Raw genomic sequence first — 13,811 nt, forward strand, 5'->3', positions numbered from 1 at the left:
TCTGAGGCTGAGTTTGGGCCGGGGACAAGGTCAAGGGAGCTGAGAGCCAGGGTAGGATAAAAGACATCTGAAGGAGAGTAGGCCCGACAGCAAGGTCTGCATTCTGCCGCAGGGCCCGGACAGGGTCCCCTGACCAAAGGAGGTCTCAGTGCCAGGCCTCGCTGTGTGGCTTGAAGCCAGGCACACGATGCTCTCTGGTCTCAAGGTCTATCACTGCGGAAATGAGGGAGCTGGAGAGGTGATTCATGCCTCTGCATCGAATCCTAGAACCACGAGCCTTCTCCCCCAGCCCCTTCCTAAAGACTGGTTCACAGCTGAACTCTGGAGACAGACAAGCCTGGGTCTCTCGATGTAGGTCGCATTTCCTCATAATGTCCACCTCCCAAGACCTCTTATTCCTGCCAATGGGAGGCAGAGCCCGGACCCAAATCAGATCTGACTCCCCAGTGCTCAGCTTCACGCAAGAGGCACCTGTTAGGTACAGGCTACTGCTCTGGTCATTACTTTCTGGCCCAGGTGCGAGCACCCCCACTGTGCAGTTTAGGGGTTTCAGCTCAACATGAATCCCACAATGCCAACTGCCTTCCGGGTCTGGACTTGTCCCTGAAGGCCCTGGCAACAGGAGTGGCCCAGGACGTGGGTGCATTTGCAGACTCCTGACACACACGCACACCAAATGCGGTTCCCAGGCTGGGACATGTGGCTGACACTGCTCCCTTCCAGGGCCAGCTGACCCCAGGGTGCCCAGCAACAGCCAGCCTCCGTTAACAAGTCAGACTACGGCTGCCCGCGGATTGCCCTTGCAAGAAAGGCTGCTCTGCAGCTCCCAGAGCCTGGCCATAGCTTTTTCTTTTCCGCGTACCTTTTTGACGGCACACTGGAAGCCGGTCTGCTTGTCTTCCATCCTGTGCACTTCTCCGAAGGAGCCTCTGCCCAGGCAGGGCTGGTGCGTGACCCAGTGGACCTCCTCTCGGTACTCATAATCCACCGGCTTGAGTTTCTGGGGTTGGCAGGAGAGAGAGGCCCGTGTCAGTGGCCAGGGCAGCAGAGGGACGAAGGGTTACAGTGAGGAAGGCTCTCTGGGCGGCAGTCCTTGCCAGGCTGCAGGGGTGGGGCCCTCATAACCAAAAACATCACCAGGTCTGAGGCAGGGCTCTGGAGGGGCAGGACCAGCGGGGGTCCCAGGCATAAGGTGAAGGCAAAGGAGAGCTTCGTGGGTGGCCCAAGTCTAGCTGATCCTTGTGATGAAAGATCCTTCTCCCCGGGCTTTGTGGTTGTGGGACAGAAACGGAACTGTCAACAACCTTGACATTGAAAAAATACAGCTCAGGAGCTATAAGGTAAAGGAAGGAGAAGGACTGTGAAGAGGGTTAGGGGGCAAATGATCATGTCACAGATGGATGGAAGAAGGCCCCCAAACTTAAGTCTGCTGAAATGACTTAAGATTAACAAAGCTCTCCAGCAGAGAACTGGGGTGGGGGGAGAAGGCAGGTTTCGGGGTTAGCGCAGATGCGCAAAATCCTTGTCTTTCATAGCGGGGGTGGGGAGTGAATGCCTGAGGTTGACAGAGCTAATTCCTGTTTCTCAGAATACGCATCACTGATACAACACACACATGCACACGTGTGTGCATGGACACATACATGAGAGCGACAGCAACAATGAGCTAACCAACCAGAAGAACTCAAGATAGAAACATCTAGAAGGCCTGAGCGCGACCTGGAGGTGGGGTGGGGGATACTGCCTCTTGCCAAAGCCTCGCATTTTCCTACAGTCAGATGTGTTGTCACGCGCACAAGTGACTTCCATTGAGAGTGAAGACCCTCCCCCACCGAGGAGAGTGGATCTGGCAGGTTTCCAGCGAGGCTCCTTTCCCCCCCCAGTGGGTCCCACTTGACTGCCAGCCGCTGCTCTTGGCCCCAGAGTGGGTGTTCCATGGGGCAGGTGCGTGGGCGCTCCCTTACCTCGGTCAGCAGGACCCCCTCGCTGTCTTCCGTCTCGGGGCTGGGCTTCCGGGGCTTGGAACCCCCTGCCGACCAGGTCTTGGCCAGGCTGGCCAGGCTGTGGGCCCGGCCGGAGCTCACACTGCCCTGCAGAGCATGCACAAGGTACTCCTCCACGGAAAACTTCTCGCGGGCTGGGCAGCTGGGCTCCAGGCGGGGGCCAGGCACCGGCTTCTGACTGTCCGCACAGTCCAGTTTGCCCAGGTGAGGGCCAGACAGGGGCTGCTGGTTATCTACACAGGTCAGTTTGTCTAGGAAGGACTCCAAGGGGTGAGGTTTCCAGGGCTGGAGAGGGTGGAATGGGAAGGGATGGGGCAGTCTGCTGTAGGGGAAGGGGGGAGCGGGCTGGGGCAGGGGGCCGAGATCCTGGGGGTGGTGGAGTTTCCACACATGATTCAGACATTGCAAGGGGCTGATGAGTTTGTGGAGTTCTGAGCGAGGCAGGGCTGGCCGTAGGCCCTCCTCGAGTTTCTTAAAGCATAGTTGGCCGAGGCCTGGCTCCTTCAGAGGCTTGGTGAACTGGAGGGCGTTTCTAACATACAGAGGGCCTAGGGGGGATTCATCCTCCTGTGGGGAAAACACAGGTGTTAGGACACAGGGCCAGAGCCGAGGCCCGGGCACCAAGCTGAAGGCCCTGTGAGCCTGACATCTGGGCTGTGGCGATGGCTCTCACCTGTATGGGGACTGTGCAGCTCTCTTGCTCCGGGGTTCTGGGAAGCGGTTTGGCCAAGGCCACTCCAGCCTGAGCCAGGGACTTGGAGCTCTTCTTCCTGCGTTTCTTCTGGGCTTTGCTGCGGCGCTTCCCTTTCCAACACACACGGGCCATTTTGCCCTCCGTCGCATGGGCCACATTGTTGGGGATCTGATCAAGGCTCTCGGACTGGCTGTCAGAAGGGACAGGTACGCATGTTGACAGTGTGAGGAGGCAGGGGGGTGTGACGGCTCAGGTAACTGCGGTCAGAGTCCTCAAGACCCAGAGGTCAGATCCCTGCTTGGCGAGTGCTTGTGTGAATGTGGGAAGGTGCCTAAAGCCCAAGGAACCTCAGTTTTCTCATTTGTAAAATGGGCATAGGATTTCCTGCCATGCGGACAAAGCTGGGGTTTAAAGGAAAATGCTCATTTAAAAAGCCTACCTCAGCGCCTAATCCCCAAGCAAGCTTCCAACACACAATGGTTATTACCACCGTAATGGGGCGCACGGCCATGATGGGGCGCACACCGCTCTTGGGCGGGAATGGGTGGGTAGAGGGTTCCCTCACTGCTCTCCAGGGTGGGCTGTCCCTGGAGAGGTCCTGGGGGGCTGTGGGGGCGCACACAGGACTTGGAGGGCCACACTCCACACTGGGCATTCTCAGCTCTGACAAGGGCTTGTTTCCATAGTCTCTGGGTGGGGGACAGGGAGTTTGGGCACCTCCACCCCCATTGGTTCCTGGAGATACCTGGTTTCTGGGAATGTAAGTTGCTGCATAAACACAGACACTATGGGGGCACCTGGGTGGCTCAGTCGGTTAAGCGTCTGCCTTCAGCTCAGGTCAGGATCCCAGGGTCCCTGCTCCGTGGGGAGGCTGCTTCTCTCTCTGCCCTCATGCCCCCATCATGCTTGTGCCCCCTCTCTCTCCCTCTCTCTGAAATAAATAAAATCTTAAAAAAAAAAAAAAAATCCCAACAACTCAAGTCTGGGCTGATGCCCAGTAGCGGGGAGCCTTCCCTCCTCAGATGACCTAGAGATTGCCTAGCACCATGGACACAAGGCTCTTGGTATTAAGCCACCAGCCACAGATAAGTGTCTGAAAAAGCCATGCTGAACGGCCGTGCAGCAGACCACAGCCTCAGCTGCCCTCCTGTGGCCTCACTGCTGCCCCCCACAAAGGAGGCAGAGTTACACCAGTCCTAAGGGGCTGCCAAAGGCCTAGGGGCTCTCAGGCAGCTGGTCTTTCGGCTCAGGCCCCTCAGAAACCCTCGACCCTGGGCCAAAAGGCATTGGGGACAGCGCAAGGCTTCCCATCAAACACTGAGCAATTCTTGGTTCAAGGGCAGCAGCCTTCCCTACAACCTTTTTCCATCACTAGCACTTTCCAAATCCCAATGATAAAAAAGTCTGCCTGTTGGTAGAGGCAGGAACTGTCTCCGAGTTCAACCTGCAGCTGGCCAAAAAAATCATCTTTGGGGATGGGGAGCCTGGGAACAGACTGAGCCTCACTCTGGCTTCCTTTCCGTGGGGCTACCCAGCTGCGAATCTGTCGGTCCCCCCTCCTGTTTCCAAACCCTCATCCCTCCTTGGATGTGTCTCGCAGGAGAAAGGGCCCCAGCAGGTTTCTCCCACAGTTGGAGCGGGCCCCCGGGCGCCTGCATTCGTGGTCACGCACCAGCAGGAAAGTCACTCCTGTTCCCAGCACCCTCCCTGCTGATGGGAAACAAGGGGGAGCAGCAGGGACTCTGAGGAAAATAAAAATAAAATGTCAAGCTGATAGGACCCAGAGGCAGTCATCCGCACGCCGTGAAAAGCTTTTGAAAAGCTCCTTTGGCTGACAGAGCAGTTCAGCCAGGAAAACCTGGGCAGGTTCCAAGAGCCGAACCACAGGTGCTGGAGGAGGGAGCCAGGGGACACTGGGGAGAGCAGCTGGGGAGGGAGGCCGCGGTTTCGGTTCCCTGGGTCCCACGCGGGCTGGCCTCCTCACCTGTACTGTTTGGACCCAGCGATGAAGATCCGCTCTGAAAAGGTGGGGCTGAACTCTTGGCTGTTCTCACCTTGCGAGTGAAGGACAAGAGGTTAGATGAGCAGGAAGGAGAGGAAGAACAGGAACTGGGCGCTGAGGAGAGACGCGTCTCGCGGATACCTTCTCAGACCACCTGCCTGCCGGCCTGCCCCCTGCCAGCGCCAGCTTCCCTCGCCCCACCTTCCCAATGAACAGGAGCAGAGGGGGTGCTGAGGGGTGCCCTCCTTGCTTCACTATCCGTGCTGCTTAAGTGAGATCCATGGAACACACCCAACGCGGCAGCCGGCACATAATATCGGCTCAATAAACGTCAACTGTCGTATCCATCAACGTATGTGTATATGTGTACTAGGACCATCACGTCCCCCAGGATTTTAATTTGTATTCTCTCATTTCTCCTCAAAAGCCGGCCAGACAGGAGTGGAAGACAGGGGAAGGACGTGGATATGTGGGAAAATGCCACCGTCTCCCCAGGCTGTACCCCAAGAAAGCTCCTTGGAGGGCAGGGGGTAGCAAGGAGCACTTCCGGCCTCAGCCAGGCACCCGGGAGTCACAGGCTCTGGTGGCAGCCACCATGCCAAGTCATGCAGAAGTACTGGGAGTGGAAGCAGAGACGACCCGACAGGCCCCACCCTGCACTGGCCTATGTCCCCGTGCTGGGCCCTGCAGGCCGAAGAGCAGGTGTTCATTCTCTGGGGCGGGGCCACCTCAACGTGGAAGGTAGTGAAGGGCCTAGAGGCCCCAGAGGGGCTTTCCAGAAGACCTGGCCTTTCCTGTCTGGGGCTTCTCCAGAGATGCTCGGGCTGTCCAAGGTCACAGCACAAGGCCGATGGCCTGCTTGACGATCCTGCCAAGAGCCCCGGGACCAGTGAAGTCTCCCGGCTCTCCTTCCCTGCTATGGTCATGATGGACAAAGGCCTCCACGCAGTCCCCAGCGCGGTGACAGCTCCCACTTCGACTCATTCTTAGCTTACCCCCTACCCCAGCTGTGTCTTGTGAAAATCTCTGATAGCGGTCACCCTGACCTCCCGCCCCTGTGCCCTGCCACCTTGGCACAAGGACTGCTCCACCCCACCCCCCCAATGCCCCCGCAGGCCCGCCTGCCCTCTGTCACCAGCCCCGGCTCTTACATTCGGCCTGGGCAATGATGGAGATGGCGGCCAGTCCTCCCTCAGAGCCTTCCTTGGCGGTGCCTTTGGTAATCACGTCGTTCAGGATGTCCCACTTCCCGCAGAACACAGGGCTCTTCTCCACAACCTCGAGCTTGGTGACAGGGCCTTGCTTCTTCCCCATTGCCTGTGTCTTCTCCTTGGCTTTGGCAAGTTCCTTCTGCTGTCCGGCAGCCGAACCAGGGGCGCCCGGGCAGGCCATTTCCATCACTGCCATCTCCCAGGCTCACGCTCACCCTGAGGGACCAGAACAGACTAGGTTGGAGGAGAAAAGCAGGGGAGAGGCTTTCAGCCTCTTTCTGCCTCATATACTGATCTTCCAAACACCCCAAGTGGCCAAGGAGTCAACCCTTGGCATGATTCTGCACCCCGGCTCCTCTTCCTACTAGCCACACTGCCACAAGCAGACTCCTCCACTCCACCCAGCGAGGCGGGTTCCAGCCCACTTCCTCCAGGACGGCCACGGCGCGGACATCTGGGTTTGTTCTTTCTTGTTTTTATAAATAACGGCTGAATCTCTTTCTGTTGTTTTTTAATGCTGCGTTTTGCTCCCCTGGAACGCGGTGGTAGAATCCATACTCCAAGACTGCCAGTGACCTCAGGGACTCTGCACAGACCTTGCCTTCCTAGAGGACATGTCTACACCAGCCACGGTGGCTTTTCTCCAAATGGGGAAAATCAAGTTTTTGTTGCGTAGCAGGAGGTAGATACACGTATGTGTGTGTGTATAGAGATTTACATGTGGATATATACATTTTATACATTTCACATATGTGACATATTAAGAGGATTTGTAGAAAATTTGTAGAATATTTGTAGAAAGATTTGTAGGAAAATTTGTAGAAAGATTTGTAGAAATCATCATGCAAATGGCAGTGCCTGCACTCAGCTCCTCTCCCAGGACACATCTGTCTGTGGCCTTCCAGAAGGAACTGACAGGCTTCCTTCTGTAACGTCCGCGCTCATTTGCTGAAAACCCCTCCCAGGTATCATATTGGTAGTGGAGCTTAATAATTAATTAGCGCGCCCAATGCCAACCTACACCTCTAGGACTCTGAAGACAAAGCACAGGGCTTCCCGTCTCCCTGGGTTCTATGTCCAGCAGTCCTATGCGTTCCCCGGAAGCCCTGGGGGAGAGTAAGCCCAGGGCTGAGACAACCTTGTGCAAACAGCACGCAGACTTGAGCTGTCATGAAAGAGATCTGCACCAATCTGGGATCGCTACCATGTGGGAACCTTTTGAAACGCTGGGCCTGCGCGCTCCCGAAGCGTAGGTCCCTCCAGGTCGGGGCTTGCTTTCCGCCAAGCCTGAGAAGGACCACATTCGGAGAGGATTTTAATAAGTGCTCTCTGCTGGCAGGCTGGTCTAAAGCTGTGGCTAACAGATGGAGTGTCCCCTGCTGGCCGGGCACTCAGCCCAGAACACAGCTCTATTCGCTCTCGGGGCAGAAAGGCAGGCCGCGTGAAGGCAAACCATCCACCGCTGGCCCTTTGCCCTGGGAGGCTAGGAGCTGACCTGGGACGGTGGGGTGCTGGGCCTCGCTAGGCTGAAGCCCTTTTCCTACGGAGTCCACGGCCCTGCAACAGCCACGAGGCACTGAACCAGCCCGACTGGGGAGCGGTGGGTAGGGGGGTAGGAGAGGGCTGGCTGGTCACTACTAATTTGATCCTTCCAGCTCTGCCTTCAAGGGTCTGCCGATTCGGAACTCAGAGCAGCACCAGCTTTCAGCACAGATGTCCAGGCTTCACCCTGAATGCTGGATGCTGGGGAGGGGCATGGGCAGCCTCAACATCACCTGATGACCTTGAGAAGTCTAAGGGGTGCTCTGGCTTCCAAGTGCCCAGCTGTCTCCAGCCTCTTATTTTTTTTTTCTTTTTAAAAATTTATTTATTTAAGAGAGAGAAAGAGAGAGGTAGTGGGGCAGAGGGAGAGAGAACCCTCAAGCAGACTCCTGGCTGGGTGTGGAACCAGACATGGGGCTCAATCCTAGCACCCTGAGATCAGGACCTGACTGAAATCAACACTCGGTCGCATAACCAACCGTGCCACCCTGGCGTCCTGTCTCAGCCTCTTTGCCAGGGGAAAATGGGTCTTAAGAAAAAACCCCAAGCCCTCAGAACCTAACACTATTAAAGATGGGCCGAGAAGGACCTCAGGAGTGCTTTAATCTCATTTTCACTCGAACAAACTGAAGCTAATTAAGTGGAAACTTGCTCAAGGTCAGCCAGTCTTGTGTGGCACTACAGGCCCAGGACACAGAATAGGCCCAGGACGCAGAAGCCCTAGCTTCAGGCTGTGGCGCCCCCTCCCAGAGTCTCCTGGGCTCCAGGCAAACCCCAGGGGGAAGCTCATGCCCTGTTTGGTCAGAAGGCTCCTGAGGGCGGGGGTGGTGCCCTCCTAGCAGGGCACGGATGAGATGATCAATGTTGGCTAGATGCGGGTATCCCAGGATGACCTTCAGGGACAGGATGACCCTGAGCACCAGGGATGAAGAGAAAGTCCCAAGTGAGAAGCGAGAGAAATGAGGCCAAGCCGTCAGGGCTTGCTTCGAGGGCACCAAGCTGGTCTGAGACCCAGCTGTTGTGCGGTTCACACGGCCTGTCTCGGTTGGACAGGGCTCATCCTGAGCTATGGCCCTCCGGAGAGGCTGCGGGGCTGCCCCTCACCCCCCAGGAGCCATCATGTTGCCTCGGCAGTGAGCTGGGCTGCTGGCCAGGGGCCCTGATCCTTGTCTCCAAGAGCATGCCGGGCTCCCGGGGCCCCCTCTGCAGTGCCCGGATGACTCACCCAAGAGGCTGGCAGGCATACAGAGGAACAGGCAGGCCGCTGAGAGGCTAACCCAGCAGCTGGCAGCTGAACCTGTGAAGGGCACGGGAAAACAGGCTGATCCTCACCTCCCAGGGGCACAAAATCACAGCCTGGGAGCTGTACAGCTTCTCCAGTGCCACATGACCATGACTCAGACCCTCCCTGATAGCCTCCAAGTTCAAGAAGCTATTCTAAGGATACTCTGGCCTGACAGCAGCTCTCCTACACATACACACGTCTGCTCCGTCCCTCCTTCCCCACTTCTACAAGGGGGCTGGCCTACAAAAAATAGGGTTCTGCATTGAGCCTGGGACTGCTGGCCAGGTGGCCTTCCTAGGCCGGGTCTTTGCCCCTGGCTTGTTTTCTGGGGCTTGTTGCCCCAGACCACTTCCCTGCAGCTCTGCCCCTTCATTCTCCTATAGCCTGTGGGGTGTGAAGACTGAGCCAGTTGTGTCTCTGCCTTTGAAGGTGAGTTCAAATCCCAATCCGTTACTCAGTCTGGACGCTTGCCCCAGCTCCACTCTGGCCTCAAATGCTCCTTTGCTCGCTGTCAGAGCTGAAGATGTGGGCACTGGTAATAGCCAAGCCCACTGAGTTCACTTACAAGGCCATGGAAACCAAATGGGAAAGGAAAGGCGTGTTACTGGTTCAGTATTCTTTTAGGGCATGTACACTGCTTGTCTGTTTTCTCTGGGGCCTCGATGATCCCCTGGAGAAGTCTGGGCATATCTGTGATCTTTGGGCTTATCTGTATGACATGCCTGCTGTGGGCAAGGCTCCTGGGCCGGAGACAAACTTGGCTCCCTCACCAGCTAGTAAACCTCTGTTGTCTGTGTTGGGACTTTTTTTTTTTTTTTAAAGTAGGCTCCATGCCCAGCGTGGAGCCCAGTGTAGGGCTTGAATTTACAACCCTGAGATCAAGACCTGAGCTGAGATCAAGAGTCAGATGCTTAACCAACTGAGCCATCTGGGCACCACCAAGTTGGGGAGTTCTTCATGTGGGTTCAAGGACAGCTTCAGGATGGTCTGTGACTCACAGAAACTATATACAGTTTGTATTTTTACAGGGAAGAGGTCCACAGCTTCCATCACATTTCCCAAGGGTCTGACATTCCCCAGAAAGTTGCTACAGTCTCTTCAGAAGATCAAGGCCATGATTCTGGCACTGCTCTACCATGACAAAGAAGAGCTCAATAATGTAGCAGTTTCCCACCTGACTGCAAGTCAAAATAACCAGATGATTCTAAAATGCACTTGCCCTAGACCTCCTGAAACAGTTGCTAGGCAGTAGGCCCAGAATCTGTACTTTCGACAAGTTCTCTGGGTGCTTCTGTGCCAAGGGGTCAGAGACTACCATCTGATCCCTGGTCTATACTGTAAGGCCATGCTGTCCAATATGGCAGCCATTAGCCACATGTGACTATTTACATTTAAATCGATTAAAATTAGGAGCACCTGGGTGGCTCAGTGGGTTGAGCCTCTGCCTTCGGCTCAGGTCATGATCTCAGGGTCCTGAGATCGAGTTCCGCATTGGGCTGTCTGCTCAGCAGGGAGCCTGCTTCCCCCTCTCTCTCTGCCTGCCTCTCTGCCTACTTGTGATCTCTGTCAAATAAACAAATAAAATCTTCAAAAAAATTGATAAAATTAAATAATACTTAAAAATCAGTTCCTCCATTATACTAGTTACTGTATTAGTGCAGATAGAGAACGTTTCCATCACTGCAAGAAGTTTGATGAGAAAGTTCTTGTTTAAGGCTATGACAGTAACGTTTTCTCTGACAGCGAAATTTCTGTTCCTAGGATTCTGTGACAGGACTGGAATTTAGGCTAAATGAATTGCCGATTAACTGGAAGCTACAAAAATAAGTTTTATTTTGATCTTCAGTGATGATAACCTTCATATTTCAGTTCCCTTTTTTAGTAAGTGCAGCAAAAACACCAGACTAGGAACCAGAAGATCTGGGTTCTAGCCTTGGCAACTTTAAAAAAAAAAAGGCAGTGGGACCGTTTCTGTCAAATGAAATCATAGCTCAACGCCCAATATATAAAAGAGCTAGAAGCACGCAAATGACATGTAACTCACGTGAGAACCAGCTGCTCTGCCAGAGAAGGTGGGCAGGAGCCTCACATCCTCAGCTTCCCTTCATCCACCAAGGATTTCTGTGGAACGCTAGGTCCTCTTCCGAGGAAGAGTTTGAAAACCAGTGGCCTAGGAAACCTTCTGAGGTCTCTTCTAGTTCCCCAAATATAACCGATTTGTCAGGATCATTTGAGGGCAGGATGACCAATTCAGAACGATCACTCTTGATATTCACTAAGCCCCTACCATTACTGCCCTCATTTTCAGATGTGAAGACTGAGGCTCGGAGAAGGCCAGGGGCCTGCCAGACCAGCCACACGGTTACTAGTTGCAGAGGTGGGTCTGGACCTACGTGGCTGTCCCCAAGCCCGCACACTCAACCTTGAGCAAGCCGCTGAGAATTCTTCTCTCAGCTGCTTCCGACTTGTTCTGAGGACTGGAAGAGGCAGATTATGCGAAATGCCAGTCGGTCTGCCTGGCCCACAGAAGATGTTGAATAAAAGTTCATTCTCTTGCCCTTCATCTGCCTCATAAATGCCATCATTGAGACAATGGGACTTCGCAATGTGGGCGCGACAGAGTCGAGGTGTTCAGCTATAGCTAAAGCATTCAACACACTGAGCCTCGGGTCTCTGTATATAAAAGGCAAATAAAAATCTCTGTTTTACAGGCTCATTTTGGAAATGTCCACCAAGAGACTAGGGCAGACCATGACTATTTCATCTGGAAGTAAAAACTTGTCCTCCTCTGAATGCCCAGAGGGGACAAATAGCAGAAGTAGAATGACTCAACTTCCTTAATAAGATATTAGTTGAAAACCAATCTTATTCTGATGCTTCCTCTTTTAAGCCGTGAGCTTGCCTGGCCACTAGGCCACACTGGGCTGGCTTCTGCCTATCAAGAATGAGGGGCTGAGCAGGAGAGGAACCAAGGTCAATTGCAGGCAGAGTGAGCTGGCCTGGCAAACACAGCCATCCAGCCCAGCAGACCCAGAGATCCTCGTACACGCTCAGCGCTGGCTCCCCTTTCTGACCTGCCTACTCTCCCCAGACTCCCCCACCCCTGGCCTCTGTTCTGGCCAGTCTGCTCCTCTCACTTGCCTGAGCACAGCAGCAATGGGTAAGCCTCAGATTCTTTTACTTTGGTCACCTTCTTGCTCTGGTAGAGAATGCCTTCTTCCTTTATTACTATCCATCCTTTATCACCTAGTCCCTCAATGAAGCTCCTGCATTCACTGCACAAGTGTTCAGGGAGGGTCCCCTAAGTGCCAGGGCCTGTACTAACCGGGATCATTCATTTGATGTCATCTGTGCGTTGGGCATGCGTAATATGCTTTATCCATTTCGATAACTCACAGAAACCTTGCAGGGTGGGTGATATTATTTCCATTTTACAGATGAAGAAATTAGGGCTCTAGGAGATGAACTTCCTGCAGGAAAAAACGAGTGCCAATTTATACAACTAGAGCAACAACCATGGGATTAGAGCTAAAGCTTCCTGGCCCTTTCCTCGGGGACCCAAAGATTCCCAGTTCCATTCTAGAAGAAAAGCTTGTTGCCAAAGGCCCCTGGAACATCAAGGGCCCGAGCAGTATTACTACCATGTGGCTATTACTGCTCCCATTTTGCCCACAGGATCTGCTCACTCTTCGTAGTTAACTGCTTGGCCTGTATAGGCAGGAAACACAAGAACTAAAAATGAGGGATCTCCTGTAAAAGCCGAATCAGTGATAAACTGGTCAGACTTCTAGGTGGGTTACCACCACATGTTCCTGAGATGTTAGAATGTTTGACTTGATTAGTTTTAACAGGTCATTCCACTTTCTTAAAACAACAACAAACACCACCACCACCGCCGCCCTCCCCCCCCCCCCCCGCCCACATATAAGGCACTCATGCAGGGTTTCTAAACCAGAGGGCAAAAAAAAACCAGAAACCTTGATCACTCTAACAAAAGGCAAGGAAAGAAGGAAAAAAGGAGCAAAGGAAAAGGATACTAAGTATAAAATGAGAACAGAAATGAAGGGGGCAAAAGTAAGTTGAAGTATTAAGGCAGGATTAATCACAAATAGATTAAGCCCAGCTATTAAAAGACAGACAATCAGATAAGATTTTAAAAGATCCAGCTAGATGCTTACTAAAAGAGACAAAATAAAATTATATAGAAAGACTGAAAATAGGGGCGCCTGGGTGGCTCAGTGGGTTAAAGCCTCTGCCTTCACCTCAGGTCATGATCCTGGGATCAAGCCCTGCATCGGGCTCTCTGCTCAGCGGGGAGCCGGCTTCCTCCTCTCTCTCTGCCTCTCCCTCTACCTACTTGTGATCGCCCTGTCAAATAAATAAATAAATAAAATCTTAAAAAAAAAGAAAAAAGAAAGACTGAAAATAAAGGATGAAAAGAGATATGCCAGACCAATACTAACCAAAGATATGTAATATTCATATCAGACAAAATATTTAAGATGAAAGGCTATAACTTATACGCAACCAATAAAGAGCCTCAAAATCCTAAGGACGGAAGCAAGTTGAGGCTTTATGGATGAGTGAGGCCTCTGCTTTGAGTGTCCTGTCAAAGAGAGCTGCAGGATATTTATTTATTTATTTATTTGAGAGAGAGACAGTAAGAGAGCATGAGTGAGGAGAAGGTCAGAGGGAGAAGCAGACTCCCCGTGGAGCTGGAAGCCTGATGTGGGACTTGATCCTGGGACCTGAGCTGAATGAAGGCAGTTGCTTAACCAACTGACCCACCCAGGTGCCCAGAGCTGCAGGATCTTAATAACACAGCCTTCTTCGAGCATGGGTTGGGTCTGCTGGAGACTGGGCTCTGTGCTGAGTACTGGGTGTATACCGAGGAAGAAGACCCAGTCCCTTAAGGAGCTCATAGTCTACCAAGGGAGAGACATGGAGCTAGAAAATTACAGTACAGTATGGTCACACAGCAACAGACACAGACATGCAGCAGACACAATGGGAACACTTGGAGGGACATCTAGCTCAGCCTGGTGGGTGTCAGAAAAGGCTTCCTAAAGTCCTC

General features: G+C 53.3%; 1 protein-coding gene across 2 annotated transcripts in view; it reads right to left on the reverse strand.

Annotated features, from left to right (window-relative positions):
• The window catches only part of MAP3K14 (mitogen-activated protein kinase kinase kinase 14), a 43,070-nt gene that overhangs the window by 13,788 nt on the left and 15,471 nt on the right, over positions 1-13,811 (reverse strand). For both annotated transcript variants that reach the window (XR_006606986.1, XM_004772468.3), the window contains exons 2-6: positions 5,851-6,126; positions 4,682-4,751; positions 2,677-2,887; positions 1,965-2,570; positions 863-1,000 (exon numbers count right to left, since the gene is read on the reverse strand). Coding sequence is in view for 1 of the 2 variants with exons in the window: in XM_004772468.3 (XP_004772525.1) it covers positions 863-1,000; positions 1,965-2,570; positions 2,677-2,887; positions 4,682-4,751; positions 5,851-6,106 (1,281 nt within the window). In the remaining variant the exon portion in view is untranslated. The remainder of the gene's footprint in view (positions 1-862; positions 1,001-1,964; positions 2,571-2,676; positions 2,888-4,681; positions 4,752-5,850; positions 6,127-13,811) is intronic.

The sequence above is a fragment of the Mustela putorius genome, unplaced genomic scaffold (assembly GCF_011764305.1).
Source record: "Mustela putorius furo isolate JIRA1106 unplaced genomic scaffold, ASM1176430v1.1 tig00000487_pilon_pilon_pilon, whole genome shotgun sequence".
Lineage (NCBI taxonomy): Eukaryota > Metazoa > Chordata > Mammalia > Carnivora > Mustelidae > Mustela > Mustela putorius.